Source organism: Mycteria americana, chromosome 25 (genome assembly GCF_035582795.1).
Source record: "Mycteria americana isolate JAX WOST 10 ecotype Jacksonville Zoo and Gardens chromosome 25, USCA_MyAme_1.0, whole genome shotgun sequence".
NCBI classification, from domain to species: domain Eukaryota; kingdom Metazoa; phylum Chordata; class Aves; order Ciconiiformes; family Ciconiidae; genus Mycteria; species Mycteria americana.
Window position 1 is genome coordinate 2,398,602 of NC_134389.1, and position 20,003 is coordinate 2,418,604.

The 20,003-nt window shown below is 67.0% G+C and overlaps 1 protein-coding gene across 1 annotated transcript in view; it reads left to right on the forward strand.

Annotated features, from left to right (window-relative positions):
* Positions 1 to 19,925, forward strand: part of KIRREL1 (kirre like nephrin family adhesion molecule 1) — a 28,154-nt gene extending 8,229 nt beyond the window's left edge. The window contains exons 2-15 of the mRNA XM_075525233.1: positions 11,634 to 11,783; positions 12,869 to 13,018; positions 14,493 to 14,650; positions 14,761 to 14,911; positions 15,483 to 15,588; positions 15,737 to 15,885; positions 15,990 to 16,117; positions 16,222 to 16,348; positions 16,493 to 16,593; positions 16,698 to 16,896; positions 17,065 to 17,172; positions 17,313 to 17,452; positions 17,564 to 17,641; positions 17,822 to 19,925. Coding sequence (XP_075381348.1) covers positions 11,634 to 11,783; positions 12,869 to 13,018; positions 14,493 to 14,650; positions 14,761 to 14,911; positions 15,483 to 15,588; positions 15,737 to 15,885; positions 15,990 to 16,117; positions 16,222 to 16,348; positions 16,493 to 16,593; positions 16,698 to 16,896; positions 17,065 to 17,172; positions 17,313 to 17,452; positions 17,564 to 17,641; positions 17,822 to 18,292 — 2,216 coding nt within the window. The 3' untranslated portion in view covers positions 18,293 to 19,925. The remainder of the gene's footprint in view (positions 1 to 11,633; positions 11,784 to 12,868; positions 13,019 to 14,492; positions 14,651 to 14,760; positions 14,912 to 15,482; positions 15,589 to 15,736; positions 15,886 to 15,989; positions 16,118 to 16,221; positions 16,349 to 16,492; positions 16,594 to 16,697; positions 16,897 to 17,064; positions 17,173 to 17,312; positions 17,453 to 17,563; positions 17,642 to 17,821) is intronic.
* The last annotated feature ends 78 nt before the right edge of the window (positions 19,926 to 20,003 follow it).

Consider the following 20,003-nt stretch of genomic DNA (forward strand, 5'->3'; position numbering starts at 1 on the left):
TCTGCGGAGCACGAAAGGCGCAGCTCGACCCCTGCTCGGAGCCGGGAGCGTGCAAAGGCCCCCCGGGACCCGGCAGGGACCCCCCCACCCGGGGGTGCTACGGGGCTGACGGAGCTCGTTTGGGGGTGGCGCGGGGGTGTCCGTCCTCGCCCGGGGCGTGCACATGGCGGCGCACACGTGTGCGCACACGCATGGCCTGCGCTCCCGCTCCCAGCTCTTACAGACGCAGATATTCCCGTGCAAGCGCACAGCGGGTGCGTGCACGCACACGCACGTGCACACGCGCTCCCGCGCAAGCGCGCAGCTGGGGTGCGCGCACACACGGACCCGTGCAAGCACGCGGCTGGTGCACGCGCAGCCCCCGACACGTTCCTGTGCGAGCATGCAGGCCGGTGTGCACACACACACGCACACATGCACGCTCCCGTGCAAGCACACAGCCAGTGCATGCACACACGTGCACACCCCCCCCGTGCTCTCGTGCAAGCACACAGCCAGTGCGTGCACACACATGCACACGCTCATGCAAGCACACAGCTGGTGCATGCACCCACACACACACGTGCACACAAAGACCCCTGTGCACACACACGCACACGCCTGTGCAAGCACACTGCTGGTGCACACACACCCCCACACACACACGCTCCCGTGCAAGCACACGGCTGGTGTATGCACACTTACTCCCTTGCACGGACAGGGCTGGTGCGCACGCACACGTGCACGCTCTCGTGCAAGCACACAGCCGGTGCATGCACACATATGCACACACACACACACACGCTCCCGTGCAAGCACACAGCCAGTGCATGCACACCTACTCCCTTGCACGGACACAGCTGGTGCACACACACGTGCACACACACACACACACACACGCACACGGCCATGCAAGCACACAGCCAGTGCATGCACACATATGCACACACACACACGCCCGTGCAAGCACACAGCCGGTGCATGCACACCTACTTCCTTGCAAGGACAGGGCTGGTGCACGCACACACACGCACACACCTGTGCAAGCACACAGCCGGTGCATGCACACATATGCACACACACACGCCTGTGCAAGCACACAGTGGTGCATGCACACATATGCACACACACACACACATGCCCGTGCAAGCACACAGCCGGTGCATGCACACACATGCACACACACACACACATGCACGCTCTCGTGCAAGCACACAGCCGGTGCATGTACACACATGCACACACACATGCACATGCTCTCGTGCAAGCACACAGCCGGTACATGCACACATATGCACATACACACGCACCCGTGCAAGCACACAGCGGTGCATGCACACATATGCACACACACGCGCACACGCCCGTGCAAGCACACAGCCGGTGCATGCACACACACATATGCACACACACACGCACCCGTGCAAGCACACAGCGGTGCATGCACACACATATGCACACACACACGCACACGCCCGTGCAAGCACACAGCCGGTGCATGCACACACACATATGCACACACACACACACATGCACGCTCTCGTGCAAGCACACAGCGGTGCATGCACACACATATGCACACACACACGCACACGCCCGTGCAAGCACACAGCCGGTGCATGCACCCGCACACACGCGTGCACACAAAGACCCCCGTGCAAACACATACCACACGCACGCTGGTGCGCACGCACGCACGCCCACCCGCGCTCCCATGCAAGCACGCAGCCCCCCGCATCGCGGAACCCCTGCCCGCAGCCCCCCGAGCCCCCCGCATCGCCCCGCTCCGGCCCCGCTCCAGCCCTGCCCGCAGCCCCCCGAGCCCCCCGCATCGCCCCGCTCCGGCCCCGCTCCAGCCCTGCCCGCAGCCCCCCGAGCCCCCCGCATCGCCCCGCTCCAGCCCTGCCCGCAGCCCCCCGAGCCCCCCGCATCGCCCCGCTCGGCCGGCCGAGCCCTTTGTCTTTCTGCCTGGCTGCCCCCTTTCAGCGGGGTTAACGGCGGGAGGAAGGGGCCGAGTTTTTCCACCAACTTTGGGTGGCCCACGGGTCCCTCCCCGGCGTGGGGCAGGTGGGAGGGAGACAAAGCCCCCCCCCGGCCCCCCCAGGCTCTGCCCGCGCTGGGGGGGGGGACAGGAGCCGCGGGCAGGAGCGGGATGTGGGGGTGCAGGGCTTCCTGCCGGCACCCCCAAACCAGCGTCCCCTTGGGACGAACCCTCAGTACCTCTTCGGGGTCCAGGGGGGCTGCACCCGACCCTGGACCCCCGTGTGTGGCCTTGGGGATGAGCACCGCGCCCCACGGTCCGTGTGTCCGTCCCCCCCCCCCCCCCCCCCCCCCCGCCTGGCTCGTTTGCCGTAACGCACTGAAGCAATTCATTTATTTTCATCTATATTTCCTCTCTCTGCCCGGCGCTGGTTTATATTTTATTGGCATCTTTGCAGCGCTGAAAGTAATGTAATTACGAGGGGAATTTATATGTTGTTTCGTAAGTCGGGAGTTCATTTTTTTTTATATTATTATTATTAGGTGGGGAATATTTAAGGCTCCTCGGGAAGGAAAAATAGAACCCAATTCCACCACGTCATCTCCCCCGGTATTTATGCCTCTTCCCAACGAGATTTTAATTGAAAATTGTTTTGCGTGGTCCCCGCGTTGCATATTTTTATCCTGCCTCTAATGACGACCCGGGGCCTCGGCCCATCTTCCCCCGCCGTGTGCCCTGGCTGGTCGGAAAAGGCAGGGTGGAAAATTTGGGGATGGGTTGGGACGAGGAGCGTGGGGTCACGGCGGCGGCGGAGGGGACAGGGTTATCCTCGGGCCGCTGGACCCCCATCTCCCTTTGAGCTCTTCCTTCCCCGTGCCTCAGTTTCCCCGTGAGGACGTCCAGCGTCTCCTGGGGACCGTGACAACCTGAGGATGCTGCCCGGGGAGCGGTACCCGGGGTACCAGGGCCCGTCCCCGCTGCCGCAGGCGTCCCCCCGCCGGGCTATCGACGGGGTCCGACGCGGAGGTGCCGGCGCGGCACGGCGGTGCCCGTCTCCCTGCCCGGGGAATAATCGAGGTGGAATATTTGATCGGTCGGGAAATGAGCTGCTAAATTTGTTGTGAGATTGGTGTCACCAGCGATGGCAGCCGGGCCGGGAAATGAGAAATCGGGAGGTTACGGGAGAAGCCAGTGCTGCGGCGGGGGGGACGTGGCACGTGGGTTTGCTGGGGACACGGAGGGACGGCAGAGCCGGGGTCACCACGGGCGCTTCGGTGGCGTGGAGGGGATGGGGAGCCCCGGTCCCCATGGGTGCCCGTCCCGCATCCCGGCGCGCCGGGGGATGCTGCGCCGGGGTGGCACGGTCAAGGTGACCCCAGCCGGGGCGCGGGGAGGCATTGGGGACCCGGCGCTGCCGAAAGCGGGTGGGGAGGAGAGGCGGTGGGGCCGGGGGAGGGGAACCAATCTCCTCCTCATTTGTTTTTATAATTTTGCCTTTTAAAAAATGAAAATAACTGGAGCATCCTTTCCCTAGAGAGCTTCGCTACCACTGGCTTTGGGAGCAGGGAGCGGAGGGGGGAGGCACAGAGCGGCCCCCGCCAGCACCCTGCCAGCCTGCCGGGGACGCTGGGGATGCCCGCGTGTCCCCAGCCACGGGGAGGGACGTGCAGCCCCGGGAGAAACTGAGGCACGGCACGGCCTTGGGGGGGGGGGAGGTCTGTGGGTGGTTTGTGGGGGCTCCCGTGCCCCCCCCACGCCTGGTTTCCCCTCCTGGGGGGAGTTTTGGGTTAAAACAGCCCCGGTTTGCCACCGCCATCGCATGTGCAGAAGTAACGGGGTCAAACGCAGCGGCAGCTGGGGACGCTCGGCTGGGCGAAGCGATGCCCCCCGAGATGGCGGCGGGGGGGCCGGGCTGGATGTGGCCCCGTCCTGGTGCCTCCCAAGCCCGGGCGCTGGGCGCTGGCCAACGATGCGCTGGCGTCATATGATGGTGTTGAAATACTTTCCGTTCCTGCCGGGACGGGGAGGACCCGCCAGCGCCGGGAGCAGAGCCAGGGCGCAGGGTCCAGAGGCAGCCGGGATGGGGACGGGGACAGGGACAACCGGCCGCCGAGGATGCTGGCACGGCGGGGATGGGGACGGGGATGGGGACAACCGGCCGCCGAGGATGCTGGCACGGCGGGGATGGGGACAACCGGCCACCGAGGATGCTGGCACAGCGGGGATGGGGATGGGGACAACCGGCCGCCGAGGATGCTGGCATGGCAGGGATGGGGACGAGGACGGGGACAACGGGCCGCCAAGGATGCTGGCACAGCGGGGATGGGGACGGGGATGGGGACAACCGGCCGCCAAGGATGCTGGCATGGCAGGGATGGGGACGGGGATGGGGACAACCGGCCGCCGAGGATGCTGGCACGGCGGGGATGGGGACAGGGACAAGCAGCCACCGAGGATGCTGGCACGGCGTGGATGGGGACGGGGATGGGGACAACCGGCCGCCGAGGATGCTGGCACGGCATGGTGGGGATGGGGATGGGGATGGGGACAACCGGCCACCGAGGATGCTGGCATGGCGGGGATGGGGACAGGGACAAGCAGCCACTGAGGATGCTGGCACGGCGCGGATGGGGACGGGGATGGGGACAACCGGCTGCCGAGGATGCTGGCACGGCGCGGATGGGGATGGGGACGGGGACAACTGGCCACCGAGGATGCTGGCATGGTGGGGATGGGGATGGGGATGGGGACAACCGGCCGCCGAGGATGCTGGCACGGCGCGGATGGGGATGGGGACGGGGATGGGGATGGGGATGGGGACAACCGGCCACCGAGGATGCTGGCACGGCGGGGATGGGGATGGGGATGGGGATGGGGACAACCGGCCACCGAGGATGCTGGCACGGCGGGGATGCTGCCAGCTCCCCACACATCACGGAGCAGCGGCCGCAGGATTCAATTAATGAGGAATTAAAGGACAGTAATATTCAATTAATGTCAATCAGAGCGGGATTACAGGAGAGAGATTTTGGTCAAATGGGGTCGATGCCCTTTTGACGAGGATGCGCCGGGGCGGGGGACAGAGCTTTGACCCCCAAATGGTGCGGCCGGCACCGGGATGGGTCCCCGGCTGCCGGTACCCCCGGCATCACCATCCCAGGGTCCTCCCCGGAGCCGCTCCGGCTTCGCCACCCACCATCCAGCCACGTTAGCGTTAAAAAGCCAAGAGGAAAGAGAAGAAAATAGAAGAGGGCATTGAGTGACTTCGAACAAGGAGCGGAAGCGGCTTCTCCTGCCAAGCTGCTTTCAGAGCGCGCGGCTCGGCCTGTTCCCGGCCAGCGCTGTCGTGCCGGGATAATCGCGGCGAAGGAGGCTCATAAATTGTTGATGGCAACAGGGACCTTCTCTAGCAAATATCAATTTACCGGCTGGGAGCTGCGGGCGAGCGCGTTGCCGGGTCGGGTGGCCACCGGTCGGGTCCCCGTCCCGCCGGGGCTAGCCGTGACCTGGGGATGCTGCGGGAGATGGTCGGGGGCATCGCCAAAACGAGGATGGGGCCCCGGGACACCGCCCTCCCCGAGAAATGTCGCCGGAGCCCTGTCCCAGCCCCGCTCCCTGTCCCTGGGGTCAGGATGGGTTCCCGCTGCCACCCTGGGACCCCAGGGACACGCAGGGTGGGGGTCGCCGGCCTCGCGGCCACCCCCACCAGCCCACCCGCATCCCGGCCCTGAGACGCGGCCGGGTTTTGCTGAAAGACCCAAATTGCTGGAGCCTAAAATAGCCCCCGACGCCGGGCGGAGCAGGGGGAGCGCGGGGACGTGCCAGGGCCGATCACGTCTCAGCGCCGGCACGTCCCCCCGGCGAGGCACGTCCCCGCTCTGCCAGCACCCGGCAGGATGGGACCCTGCAGGGGCTGCGTCCCCGGTGGGATCCGTCAGCGGGCCACGGCGCTGCTGGCTGGGGCTGGGCTCAGCCCCCTTCCATGCCTCAGTTTCCCCGTGCAGCCGGTCGCAGGCGAGGGGTCCGCGGGGTCCCCTCCATCGCTGGCTCCCGTCGGGTTATTCCAGGGCTGGCTGCAGCGCTTGCGCTTTTTGTTTTCCGTACCGTTGCCTCGCGCCGGGTGAAGAGCGGCTCGGGGCGCTGGCACCGGGGCTGTGACAGCGCGGTGACAGCGGAGGGGGGACAGCGGCGGGGACGGGGACAGGAGCGATGCCCCAGCCGCAGCATCCAGCCGCGGTCTCATCCTGCCCTCCTCTCCCGTCTCTCCCTTTCCGCTCTGCCGGGCAGGGCCACAAGGAAGCCAAATCCTCTTTTCTCTCCCGCAGAATAAAACCAGTGGAGGGTGGTTTTTTTTTTTTTTTCCCCTCCCTGTCTATTTTTTTTTTTTTCAATATAAATAGAAGCGAACAACTTGGGAAGAGGAAGGGGGAAAGGCTTAAATTTAAAAGCAGCAAGAAGAGGAAGGGGAGGAGGGAGAGAGATAAAATAATAAAAAAAAAAAAAAACCTCTAGCACGGAGAGAGATTTAGCTCCATCTGAAAGCTGTCAGCACGAATAAAAAGCTTTTCTTTGAACCCTGAGTTTAATAGCGAGCGGAGAGAGAGGGAGATTGGAGCACCAGCCCCAGGGCTTAATCAGCCCTTCACTGGATAAATAGAGGGAGACAGGGCCGGGAGTGGGGCTCCCCGGCCCCCCCGGGGCCCCGCGGCCGGGCACCACGCAGGAGCCACGCGTGGGCCCGCCGGGAGCACGGGCGAGCCCTGCAGGGACCCCGCCCGCCCGCCTCTGCCCGCGCACACGTGTGTTCCCATGCACACGGCTGTGTTCCCATGCACACGGCTGTGTTCCCATGCACACGTGTGTATTCCCATGCACACGTCTGTGTTCCCATGCACACGTCTGTATTCCCATGCACGTCTGTGTTCCCATGCACACGTCTGTGTTCCCATGCACACGTCTGTATTCCCATGCACGTCTGTGTTCCCATGCACACGTCTGTGTTCCCATGCACACGTCTGTATTCCCATGCACGTCTGTGTTCCCATGCACACGTCTGTGTTCCCATGCACACGTCTGTATTCCCATGCACACGTCTATGTTCCCATGCACATGTGTGTATTCCCATGCACACGTGTGTGTTCCCATGCACGTGTGTATTCCCATGCACGTCTGTGTTCCCATGCACACGTCTGTGTTCCCATGCACACGTCTGTGTTCCCATGCACATGTGTGTATTCCCATGCACACGTGTGTGTTCCCATGCACACGTGTATTCCCATGCACACGTCTGTGTTCCCATGCACACGTGTGTGTTCCCATGCATGCAGCCACATTCCCGTGCACCCAGGCATGTTCCCGACACACATGCGTGTATTCCCGTGCCCACGTGGACATTCCCATGCACACATGTGTATTCCCATGCACACATGTGTGTTCCCATGCACACAGCCACATTCCCGTGCACCCAGGCATGTTCCCGACACACATGCATGTGTTCCCATGCACACGTGGACATTCCCATGCACACATGCACGTGTTCCCATGCACACATGTGTATTCCCATGCACACGTGTGTGTTCCCATGCATGCAGCCACATTCCCGTGCACCCAGGCATGTTCCCGACACACGTGTGTGTTCCCGTGCCTGTGTGGACATTCCCATGCACACACGCGTATTCCCATGCACACGTGGACATTCCCATGCACACATGCATGTGTTCCCGTGCCCGCGTGGACATTCCCATGCACACATGCACATGCTCCCATGCACATGTGTGTATTCCCATGCACACAGCCACATTCCCGGGCACCCAGGCATGTTCCTGACACACATGTGTGTGTTCCCATGCCCTCGTGGACATTCCCATGCACACATGCATGTGTTCCCATGCACATTCCCATGCACACATGCACGTGTTCCCATGCACACGTGTGTATTCCCATGCACACGGACGCACTCCCATGCACAGGTTGCATGTTCCTATGCACACATGCATGTTCTCACGCACACGGGTATGTTCCCATGCACACCTGCATGTCTACCCGTGCACACGTGTGCACGCACGCTCAGAGCCCAGGGCCACCGTGCCACGATCCCCCCCGTGCCCGCCGCAGGGTGAGGGGTGGCTGGGATCAGCTGTGCCGAGGTGCCAATGCTTCACGGCGGGCGGCGTGGCGAGGCCAGGGGGGCACGGCGGCGAGGCCAGGGGGGCACGGTGACGAGGTGAGGGGGGTACAGCAGCGAGGGGGGCATGGTGGCGAGGCCGGGGGGCACGGCAGCGAGGGGGGCACGGTGACGAGGCCAGGGGGGCACGGCAGCGAGGGGGGCACGGTGGCGATTCCAGGGGGGCACGGCAGTGAGGAGGGCACGGTGACGAGGCCAGGGGGGCATGGCAGTGAGGGGGGCACGGCAGCAAGGGGGGCACAGTGGCGAGGCGAGGGGGGCACGGTGGCGAGATAAGAGGGGCACAGTGACGAGGCGAGGTGGGCACGGTGACAAGGTGGGCACGGCAGCAAGGGGGGCACAGTGGTGAGGCAAGGGGGGCACGGTGATGAGGGGGGCGCGGTGGCGAGGGGGGCACGGTGACGAGGGGGGCACCCCTTGCCTTTTAAGCCTCCAGCCTTCGGGAAGCCGCCCGTCTCCACGGCGTAATGTCAAGGCCCCGCGACACGGAAAGACTTTCAGCGCTCGCTGTGCCGTGGCAATCGCTCGGCACGCGGCCTCCCCCGCGCCCGCTGGCCCCGTATCGCCCTCCTCCAGACTAAACAGCCCTTTGCCCCGCAGGACGGGCAGCGCCGGGGGTTGCTTGATGGGGGGAGACGTTCAAACCCCCCCACCCCGGTCCCTTGGAGCACCCAGCAAAGCCCCTTCGAGGACGGGAGGGAAAGGGAAGGAGGCAGAAGCCCGCCGCGAGCCGGCGTGCATCGCGTGGTGACGGCTCCCGAGCTCTGACAACCGCCGCCAGCGCCCGCTGGCGACCTGCCACCTCGGCTGGCGTGGGGAAGGCGGGTGGCACTGGCACCCGCTGGTCCCTGCCCCGGGGAACCGCTGCGTCGGGCGCTGGGGTGCAGGAGGGTCCCGTCGATGGGTGTTTCAGTGCTTGGGGACAACCGCGTGGTGATGGACGTGGGGGACCGGTGGCGATCACGTCCCCTTCACGCCAGGTGGGTACCACAGGGCATCCCCGCTGCGGTGGGGCCCTCGTCTTGCCGGGGAAGAGGGAGCTGCTGCCGGCGGAGCTCACAGCCTAAATACCCACAGCAGCCGATTATCCGCTGCCGGGATTAGCAGCCGAGTTGGAGTTTGCCGGAGCCGGAGCCGGAGCTGGGCATCCCCTGCACCAGCCATGCTGGCACGGCTGGAGGAGGGCAGAGCATCCGGAGCGGGCAGCTCCTCGCTTGCCTGCCGTTGTCACCTTCATCTGCCGAAAACATCGCCCGCGCTGTGCCATGCCAGCCCCGTGCCGTGCCGGCCCCGTGCCGGCCCGGTGCCAGCCGGGGCCAGGCCAGCGCTGCCCGTCGGGCGGGCAGAGGGGCTGCGGGTCCCCCCCGTGCTGTCTGGCAGGCGGCCGCCGCTGCCTGCGCCTCCTCCTACCTGTCTCGCTCCCCCTTCCCCGGCTCTGATCTTCCCTCACGCCCACCTCTCTCCAGGCACCTTCCTCTTTGATCTCCGCTCTGCTTTTTTATTTCCCCCTCCCCTCGGCCCCCCCCATTCCTGCTCCATCTTTTTTCCGCCTCTCCCACTCTCTCCTTCCCTTTTTCTCCCTCCCTGCCCGCATCCCTGCTCGGTCTCCCCTCCCGGGGGGCCATGGGGCTGCGCAGGCATGGGCTGGGGCTGGGGGGGTCCGGGGCGGTGGCACGGGGTCACCCCAGGGTGGCCGGGAGCAGTGACTGTCCCCAGCTCACCGCTGCAGGGCCCTGGTGCGCGGCCAGCGGTGCCGTGAGGCCGGTTTGCTGCACCCTGTTGTGCTGGGGTGCCCCATTGCAGGGACCCTGGGGTGCCTGATGTGGGGGTGTCCTATCCCAGGGACCCAGGGACCCCACCCTGGGGATCCTGGGGTGCCCCATCCTCGGGATCCTGGGTGCCGTGTCCCGGCAATCCTGGGGTGCCCCATCCCAAGGATCCCTGGGTACCCCATCCTGGGGATCCTGGGGTGCCTGATCAAGGGGTACCCCATCCCAAGGATCCCTGGGTACCCCGTCCTAGGAATCCTGGGGTGCCCCATCCTCGGGATCCTGCGTGCCATGTCCTGAGGATCCTGGGGTACCCCATCCCGGGAATCCCTGGGTACCCCATCCTGGGGATCCTGGGGTGCCCCAACCCAGGGATCCTGGGGTGCCTGATCGAGGGGTACCCCATTCCAGGAATCCTGGAGTGCCCCATCCTGGGGATCCTGGGATACCATGTCCCGAGGATCCTGGGGTGCCCCATCCCAGGGATCCTGGGTGCCATGTCCTGAGGATCCTGGGGTGCCCCATCCCAGGGATCCTGGGTGCCATGTCCCAGCGATCCCAGGGTACCAGGTCCCAGGGATCCTGGGGTGCCCCAACCTGGGGTTTGGGGGATGCCTGATGCTGACTCTTTCGGTGACCCTCTTGGCACAGCCCGGCACCCAGGGATGCCGCACGCGGGTCGTGGGGTCTCTCCAGCTCAAAACCCTGCGGATTGCCGTACCCCACCCCGTGCCAGGACCCGCGGGCAGGCGCCGGAGCGACGGTGGCGGATCGGTCCCCCGTGCCAGGCATGGCGAGGAGGGTGCCAAGTGCCAGCGCGTCCCATCCCCCTTGGTGGGGACAGGCAGCCCGGCTGCACCTCCGCACCACGGCATCCTCAGGGCCGGCACGAGAGCGGGCGCTGCCGGGAAGGGAGGCAGCAGCCCGGGCCGTGGCGTGGGGATTTTGGGAGCTGTCGGGGGCTTTGTTTGCCGGATCAAAGGCAGGAGGGAGCCCGGAGCCTCCGGCTCTCCGGGGACGCAGCACAAGCTGGGGACAAACCCAGGCGGGTCAGGGCACCCGAGCTGTGGCTGTGCCCGGCACGACCATGGCAAGGGCATGGGGCACCCCACAAGCGGCACAGCCGTGCCGTGCCGTGCCACGCAGGCGGAGGCCGAGCTGGGGACTTAGCGGCTTCATTATCCGCAGCTCGCTCATCCCCAGAAGGGATTTCTGCCTTCCCCTCTGCTGTGCCATGGTGGAAATCGTTTGACTATTTTAGAAAAAAGTCTTTTAAGGAGGGGAACCGCGAGATGCCCCGCTCCCCGCTGCCCTCCCGGGGTCCTGCTCCCCATGCCGTGCCCCGGGGCCGGCAGCACGCTCATGTGTCAGGCACCCCCGCGCCGGCACATCCCATGCGTCCCCGCCGCCGCGTCCTGGTCAATACCCCCTGGCCGCGTGACGGGCGCTGTGCTGGGGCACCGAGATCAATCCCGGCTGCTGCGTTGGGCTGGGGCTCGGGGGTGCGGTGGAGCCCAGCTTGGGGGGTCCCACACCCCCAGCAGCCCCCTCTGAAACCTGCGGGCGCACAGGCAGCTCTGGGGGGGCCCGGCAGGGCCGTGCTGGAGGCAGCTCCGTGGCGCTGGAGCCGCCGGCATGACGGAGCACCGAGCGCTGCCGGCACAGCCACCAGCGTGCGGGGCACCCCGGGCCCTGGCCGATCCCCATCCTCTGTCCCCAGTGGCACAGACGCGGTTCGTGGAGGAACCGGAGGACCGGACGGTGGTGGCCGGCCAGAGGATCGTCCTCTCCTGCGTGGTGCTCAATTACTCCGGGATCGTGCAATGGACCAAAGACGGCCTCGCCCTGGGGATGGGGCAGGGGCTCAAAGGTACCCGCGGGGCAGCGGGCGGCTCTGGGGACACCACCGTGCGGGGCAGGGGCTGTCACCGCGCAGGAGGCTCTCGGGTGTTACATCTCCTGCGGCACCGCTTCCCCCCCGCCCCGTTTCCCAGCTCCCCATGCAGCGTCCACGGCTGCCGCAGGGCTGGTGCCACATGTGCCAGCAGCGAAGCACCGGCTGGGGCCGGGTGCCCACGATCTGCTCCTTCCTGCATGCACCGGAGTCCCTGCGCACATCGGGGTCCCTGCGCACACTGGGGTCCCTGCACACATCGGGGTCCCTGCATGCACTGGGGTCCCTGCACACATCGGGGTCCCTGCGCACACTGGGGTCCCTGTGCACATCGGGGTCCCTGCATGCACTGGGGTCCCTGCACACATCGGGGTCCCTGCGCACACTGGGGTCCCTGCGCACACTGGGGTCCCTGTGCATATCGGGGTCCCTGCACGCACCAGGGTCCCTGCACACATCGAGGTCCCTGCGCACATCGAGGTCCCTGCGCACACTGGGGTCCCTGCGCACATCGGGGTCCCTGCACGCACGGGGGTCCCTGTGCACATTGAGGTCCCTGCACACACCGGGGTCCCTTGCGCACATCGGGGTCCCTGCACGCACCGGGGTCCCTGCACACATCGAGGTCCCTGCACACACCGGGGTCCCTGCGCACATCGGGGTCCCTGCACGCACCAGGGTCCCTGTGCACACTGGGGTCCCTGCGCACATGGAGGTCCCTGCACGCACTGGGGTCCCTGCATGCACCGGGGTCCCTGCACGCACTGAGCATCCTGCGTGCACCAGGGATCCCGCATGTGCCAGGTCCCCGCTGGCTGCCCGTGTCCCCACTGGGGCTGGCACGGGGCGCAGGCAGAGCCCTGCCTGCAAGCCGGCAGCCCCCTGGGTCTGCCCAGGCTGTACCCAAACAGGCAGGAGCCGCTTCTCCATGAACAGGGGGTTCCCTTCCACACCGGCCTCTCCTCCCTGAAAAAGGGGCCCTGGAGCATCCCCCCCAGCCCTGGAGAATTTGGGTGACCCCCGTCCTCTCCCTGCTGACCCCCTCCGTGCTGTCCCCGCAGCCTGGCCGCGCTACCGCATCGTGGGCACGGCCGACTCGGGCCAGTACAACCTGGAGATCACCGACGCCGAGCTCTCCGATGACGCCGTGTACGAGTGCCAGGCCACCGAGGCCGCGCTGCGGTCCCGCCGGGCCAAGCTCACCGTGCTGAGTAAGGAGCCAGCCCCCCCCCCACCGTACCCCATGTCCCCCACCGTACCCCATGTCCCCGCCGCGTCCCCCGAGCCATCGCAGGCAGCGCGGCCGCTCGGGCGCGGGAAAGGCTGTCGCTGCCTGCGCTGCCGCCCTCCCCCTTCCCTCCGGCAGCCTGGATGTGCCATTATCTTTAATGCCTTAATCTATATTCACGCCGTGGCTGAGTTACGGGACCTACGAGTGCAGTAACTTTGATTTCCCTGACTTTTGTGTCTTGTAAAAAAAAAAAAAAAGGAAAGAAGATGCCGGAGCCGCAGCGGAAATGTTGCATGAATGGGGTTTTAGGGCGGATTTCTTGCTTTTCTTAATTTTTTTTTTCCCCCTCCTCTTTCTCCTTCTTCCCCTGGCATTCAAATTCCCATTAGAAAGACGGGAGAGAAAAGGCGCGTGAGCAGGAGATGTGGCTGGGATACTGAGCAGCCCGGCTCTCCCCACGCCGCAGCCGCTGGAGCATCTCCCCGCACCCCCGGGCAGGGACGGTCCCCGGACACCCCCAGCCCGAAGGGGCCGTGCTCGGCCTGGGGGGCTGTGAGCCAGTGGGAACAGCCCTGCCGCAGGGACTTCGGGGTGGCACTGCCAAGGCTGGGGGTACCCGGGGGTCTCCTCCATCCCCTGCCAAGCTCCTGCATCCCCTGCCCAGCGTGGGGCTCAGCTGGGGCAGGGCAGGGGGGTCCCCAGGCAAGGGGGTTCTCCAGGCAGGGGGGGTCCCCGGGCAGGGGGGTCCCTGGGCAGGAGATTCCCCAAACAGGGGCTTCCCCAAGCCGGGGGGTCCCTGCGCAGGGCGTCCCCGGGCATGGGGGTCCCCGGACAGAGAGGTCCCCGGGCATGGGGGTCCCTGGGCAGAGGAGGCTCCTGTGGGTATTGGGGTCCCCAGACAGGGGGGACCCTCCTTCTCTGCCCGTCCTACAACCACGCTCCTCCGCCAGACACCCAGTCCCCATTTCCATCATTACCGGGGCAGTTTGCAAACAGCCGAGGCTGTTCCAGCGCATCCATCTCCCCACGCATGGCACGAACTCCCCCCTCCCGAGCCCCCCTCTCCAAGCCCCCACGTCGGGGACACCCCAGGCCAGCCTCCCGCCCCGGCGTCTACCGGCACAGGGTTTCCTTCCCGCTGCCAAATGGCGCCTTTACCTCTCCCTGAGAGCCGAGCCCTAATAAATCAGTAACGGGGCTTTAGCTCCTGATCAAAAAGGGGATTAATACCCAGGCGGCGCCGGCCCGGTTGACGCTCCGCTGCCAAATGCTGCCTGCGGTTGCAGGCAGCAGGGAGGAGGTCTGCCTCCGCTGCCCTTAATCACCCTCCCTTTATCAGAGCTGCATCCATTTTTCAGCATCGCGTGGCCCGGAGCGGGGTCTGCCTGTGCTGGGGCTGCGGGCAGGAGCCCTGGCTCCGGGCAGCCAGCACCAACCCGGTGTCCCCTCTGCAGTCCCCCCCGAGGACCCCACCATCGACGGAGCCCCCGAGATCCTGCTGCGCGCCGGGACGCCGTACAACCTGACTTGCCGGGCACGCAGCGCCAAGCCGGCGGCCACCATCGTCTGGTACCGGGATGGGCTCCAGCAGGACGGAGCCATCACCAGCACGGTACGGGGACGTGCTGGGACCCCACGTCCGTCCCCTGCGCGCCACGCCGTGCCTCGGTGTCCCCAGCACGGTGCTGGGAGCCAACGGGGACCGTCCCCTCTCCCTGGCAGGAGGTGTTGGCCGACGGCAAGCGGGAGACAACCACCAGCCAACTCGCCATCAACCCAACCGACCTCGACATCGGGCGGGTGTTCTCCTGCCGCAGCACCAACGATGCCATCCCGGCGGGCAAGGAGACCTTCGTCAAGCTCAACGTTCACCGTGAGTCGGTGCCGGGGGCGGAGGGGACGATCCCTGAGTGTCGGTGGCACAGGAGCGGAGCTGGGGCAGGGAGCCGGAGATGAGTTCTCGGGGTACCTGGGCATCGTGGGGTGCCCGGGGGACCCCAGCCCCGTGGTTGGAGCAGGGTCCCTGCAGAGGGGCTGTGCTCACGGGGGGATTCGCCCGGTCCCACCCGGCCGGTGCCAGGCTGGAGGCCAGGCCGGGACTTGGTGGTGAACACCGACCTCCAGTGGCTGCTGCGGGAAGGCTCTGCCCTGCCGGGGCCCGGCACCCACCGCCAGCACCCACTGCCAGCACCCAGGCCAGGCGGGGATGCTGGGTGCCCACGGTGAGCACCCACACCAGGCAGGGATGCTGGGTGCCCACAGCGAGCATCAGAGCTTTTGGGGTCTCCCACACCGCGGGCCATGCCCTGGGTGCCAGCGGGGGGCGGGGGCGATGCAGGCAGCCCGGGCAGCGCCGGGCAGGGGGATTCTCCCTTTGTCCCTTCTCCCTCTGCCACGCTGACCCTGCGCCAGCACCCGTGACGGCTCCGTCCGCCCTCCCGCAGATCCCCCGACTGTCACCCTGTCCATCCAGCCCCAGACGGTGCAGGAGGGCGAGAGGGTCGTGTTCACCTGCATGGCGACCGCCAACCCCGAGATCAAAGGCTACAGGTGAGGGTCCCGCGGGACCCCAGGAGGGCCCTCCCCAACCTCCTGGCTTGGCTTTCAACATCATATGGGGACGGGGTTGGGGGGGGGGGCCACGGGGGTCCTGCGCACCCCCTGAATGCGCCCGCCTCGGGTCTCTGCCCCGTCCCAGGTGGGCCAAGGGGGGGGTGATCATCGAGGACGCCAAGGAGAACAAGTACGACACGCAGGTGGATTACACCTTCTTCACGGAGCCCGTCTCCTGCGAGGTGCACAACGACATCGGCAGCACCAACGTCAGCACGCTGGTGGACGTGCACTGTGAGTGGCGCAGCCCCCGGCCCGAGCCCCCCCGGCACCCCCGGGCTGCTGCCAGCCCCCCCCCGGCTCTGCTCCTCACCCTCTTCCCCCCCCCCGCCCTCCAGTTGCCCCTCGGATCGTGGTGGACCCCAAACCCACCATCACGGACATCGGCTCCGACGTGACGCTGACGTGCGTGTGGTCTGGCAACCCGCCGCTGACCCTCACCTGGACCAAAAAGGAGTCCAACATGGTAGGGTCCGGCGGCTGAGCTCGGGGTGGGGGGAGGTTGGGGGGGTGGTCTGGGGAGGGGGTCTCGTACCCCCTCCCTGATGCCCCCACGGCGCTTGCATCCAGGTCCTGAGCAACAGCAACCAGCTGTACCTGAAGTCCGTCACTCAAGCCGACGCGGGGCAGTACGTCTGCAAAGCCATCGTCCCCCGCATCGGGGTGGGCGAGCGGGAGGTCACCCTCTTCGTCAACGGTGAGTGCCCCCCCGCCGCCCCCCCGCCTCGTGCCAGACCCCGATCCAGGGGTCGCGACGCCCGTGGCGAGCGGTGCCTGCGGCGCAGCGTGCTCTCCCCCCCGCCTGGGGTCTTGTTCAAGCCCCCCCCCTTGCCTCCCGCAGGACCCCCCATCATCTCGAGCGAGGCCGTGCAGTACGCGGTGCGCGGGGACCGCGGCAAGGTGGAGTGTTTCATCGGCAGCACGCCACCCCCGGACCGCATCGTGAGTGCCGCAGCGGGGGGCCAGGGATGCCGGGGGGGTGCTGGGGACGACGCCGAGGTGTGGGTGCTGACGCAGCCCCCTCTCCCCCACCCCGGCGGGGCCAGGCGTGGGCCTGGAAGGAGAACATTTTGGAGGCAGGGACGCTGGAGCGGTACACGGTGGAGCGGACTAACACGGGCAGCGGCGTCCTCTCCACCCTCACCATCAACAACGTCATGGACGCCGACTTCCAGACCCGCTACAACTGCACGGCCTGGAACAGCTTCGGGCCGGGGACCGCCATCATCCAGCTGGAGGAGAAAGGTAGTGCCGGCACGGCACCGCGGCCGCCCGGCACGCCGGGGAGCCCGGCTAGGTCTCGGGCGTTGCAGGCAACGGGGCTTCGGCGAGGACAGCTGCCCTCCTGCCACGGCCTCCTCCTGGCAGCGCCCTGTCCCCTGTCCCCAGCTAACGTCTCCCCGTCTCCTGTAGAGGTCTTGCCCGTGGGCATCATCGCCGGTGCCACCATCGGGGCCAGCATCCTCGTCATCAGCTTCCTCGTCGCGCTCGCCTGCTTCCTCTACCGGCGCCGGAAAGGAAGTGAGTGGGCGGCACGGGGAGTCTGTGGCCACAGCAGAGGGGACCGCGGGTGCTATCCGCAGCGGCGATGCCGCCCACGGGGCGGGGGTGGGAGGATGCTGGCGGCGGCCGCCTCCATCCCCCGTCCCGTGTGTCCCCAGGCCGCAAGGACGTCACCCTGCGCAAGCTGGACATCAAGGTGGAGACGGTGAACAGGGAGCCCCTGACGCTGCACACAGACCGCGAGGAGGACACGGCCAGCGTCTCCACGGCCACCCGCGTCATGAAAGCCATCTACTCGGTAAGGGACACCCCACGCCGGGGGGTCACCCCGCAGCATCCTTCCTCGCCCCGCGCCGGGATGGATGGGACCAGGGAGGAACGAGCCCGTCTCTCCCCCCCTGTCCTGCAGTCGTTCAAGGATGACGTGGACTTGAAGCAGGACCTTCGCTGTGACACCATCGACACCCGCGAGGAGTACGAGCTCAAGGTCCGGTGATGGTGCCGGGGCGCGTGGGGCGTAAAAGAGGGGCAGGTCCTGCTTTGGTCCCGAGCCGGGTGGCTGCAGGGTGCTCAGTGGAGGGGAAAGGGCTGGGACTCGTGTGTCCTCTCCCTGCGGAGCCCCGCCAGGCTCAGTGCATCCCCCCCACCGCTCCCCCTCTCCTCGCAGGACCCCACCAACGGCTACTACAACGTCCGCGCCCACGAGGACCGCCCGTCCTCCCGCACCGTCCTCTACGCCGATTACCGCAACCCCGGCCCGGCGCGCTACGACACCCGCCCGCCCTCCCGCCTCTCCCACTCCAGCGGCTACGCTCAGCTCAACACCTACAGCCGCGGCCCCGCGTCCGACTACAACGCCGAGGCGGCACCGGGTCCCGGACCCCCTCCCGGCACGGCGGGCGGCGAGACGGCAAGTCAGCTCTCTTACGAGAACTACGGGGGTCACGCCGCCTTCCCGGCCGGTGCCGGTTATGCCACCTACCGCCTGGGGTACGGCCAGCCCCCCAGCCTGGACCGGGCACCCTACGATGCCTACGACCCCATGGGCAAGTACGCCAGTGCCACCCGCTTCTCCTACACCTCCCAGCACTCGGACTACGGGCAGCGCTTCCAGCAGCGGATGCAGACGCACGTCTAGGGCGGGCAGGGGCTGGCAGGCAGCGCCGAAGTGGGGGGGGGGGGGGGGGGGGGCGCAGGCAGCGGGGGTCCACAGGTACCTCACGACTGTCCCCTGATATTCAGGGGCTCATCCTGACCCTCCTGCCCCGCTTCTCCTCCGGCGGCTGGACTCCGTGTGCCGTGCCACCCCCTCGGGGTTTGCTGACGGCGGGGACGTGCCCCGAGTCTCTTCGAGCTTCCACTCATTCAGTTCTTTCTTTTCGGTACCTTCCCGGAGGAGGGAGAGGGTTGGGGGGCATCCTCCCCCCCCCGCCCCGTGCCCACCCCGTCCCCCCCATCCCACCCAGCCTCAGCGGGTGCGTGTGGGGCCGTGCGGCTGGCGGGGCCGGCTCTGCAGCCTCCGCTCTCCCGCCACCCCGAATCCTTCCCCGATGGGTCCCCAGAGCCAGCACCCCCCTCTCCCTCCTCTGCAGGAGCGAGGGGCTGCACACGAGCCACCCCCAGAACCCCCCCATCCCGTCCAGACCCCCGCGCGAGGCAGCAGGGAGCTGCTATATGTGTGTATATACATGTCTGTATGTACATACATATATGCAATGCCCGGTTTCTGTGTTCGCCCCAAAAAAGCCCCATCCCAGCCCGTTCCCACTCCCTGTGCCTTGACTTCGGGGACAGCCCCCGCTCGGGGCCGGCTCCCCCCTTCCCCATCCGTCCCACCGGCCCGCAGCCCCCACATCCACCCTCGGAGCCACAAGCACAGGGCGCCCCGGGGGTCCCAGAGGATCGGGCCCGGCGAGTTCGGAGCAGCAGCCCCCCGGCACCCACGTGTCGTCCCCCCCATACGCACGCTCGTACCTATGGGACAGGCTTTCCATCCCAATGGTGTCAGCCCGACCCCAAGCAACACCTCGAGCAACACCCGGTTGGACCAGCCGGCTCCGTCCCACCACCACCGCCACAGCCGGCAGCACCAGCCGGCGTGGGGGCGCGGGGGGGTCCCTCTTATGAATGTATATAAAGGTGTATATAAGGGGTGGAAGCACCCCCCCAGCCACCAGCAAGCGTTACCGCTCCGCAACCCCATCCCCGGCACGCTCCCGCCCCGGCCCCGAGGGTTTGGCGAATGTTTTGAGCCACGGCAAACCAAACCAGCCGGGAGCGGGAGCTCAGCCGGTCCCCCAGCTCCAGGAACTGGGAGGCACTGGGCAGCCGGGGCGATGGGGGCCCCCGATTTCGCTGCCTGCAGTGATAACGCTCATCCAGACGCCGGTTTAGGAGCTGGGGGATGGGGGGGGGGGGGGTCCTCGCTGGGGTGCGGTGAGTTTTGGAGGGAGGCGCAGGGTGGGGAGCCCTTCCCGGTCACGTCGCCGCCCGAAGCTGTCCCCTGGGATTAGGTACGAAATGCCTCCCCACGCGCGCCCGCCCCACGGGGGTCTGTCCCGGGGAGGGGGACACATTTTGCGGTCCCCATCCCACCGAGCACCCCGCTCCCAGCCGCCGACGGAGCCGGACCTCGGCGGGCAGGACCCGGCCCTGTCGCGAGCAGGTACGATTTCGAAGGGCTGCCGGGAAGGGGTTGGCAGAAGCGTGCTGCCAACGCAGCCCCGGCGGCATGGCCGGGGGGTCCCCTGCCCCCCTTCCTTTCCCCCCCCGACCCCCCTAAAAGGTACTGTCAGGACGGGCCAAACCCTGGAAGGTGCTGAGCCCGCGCCCAGCCTGAGCCTCTGACT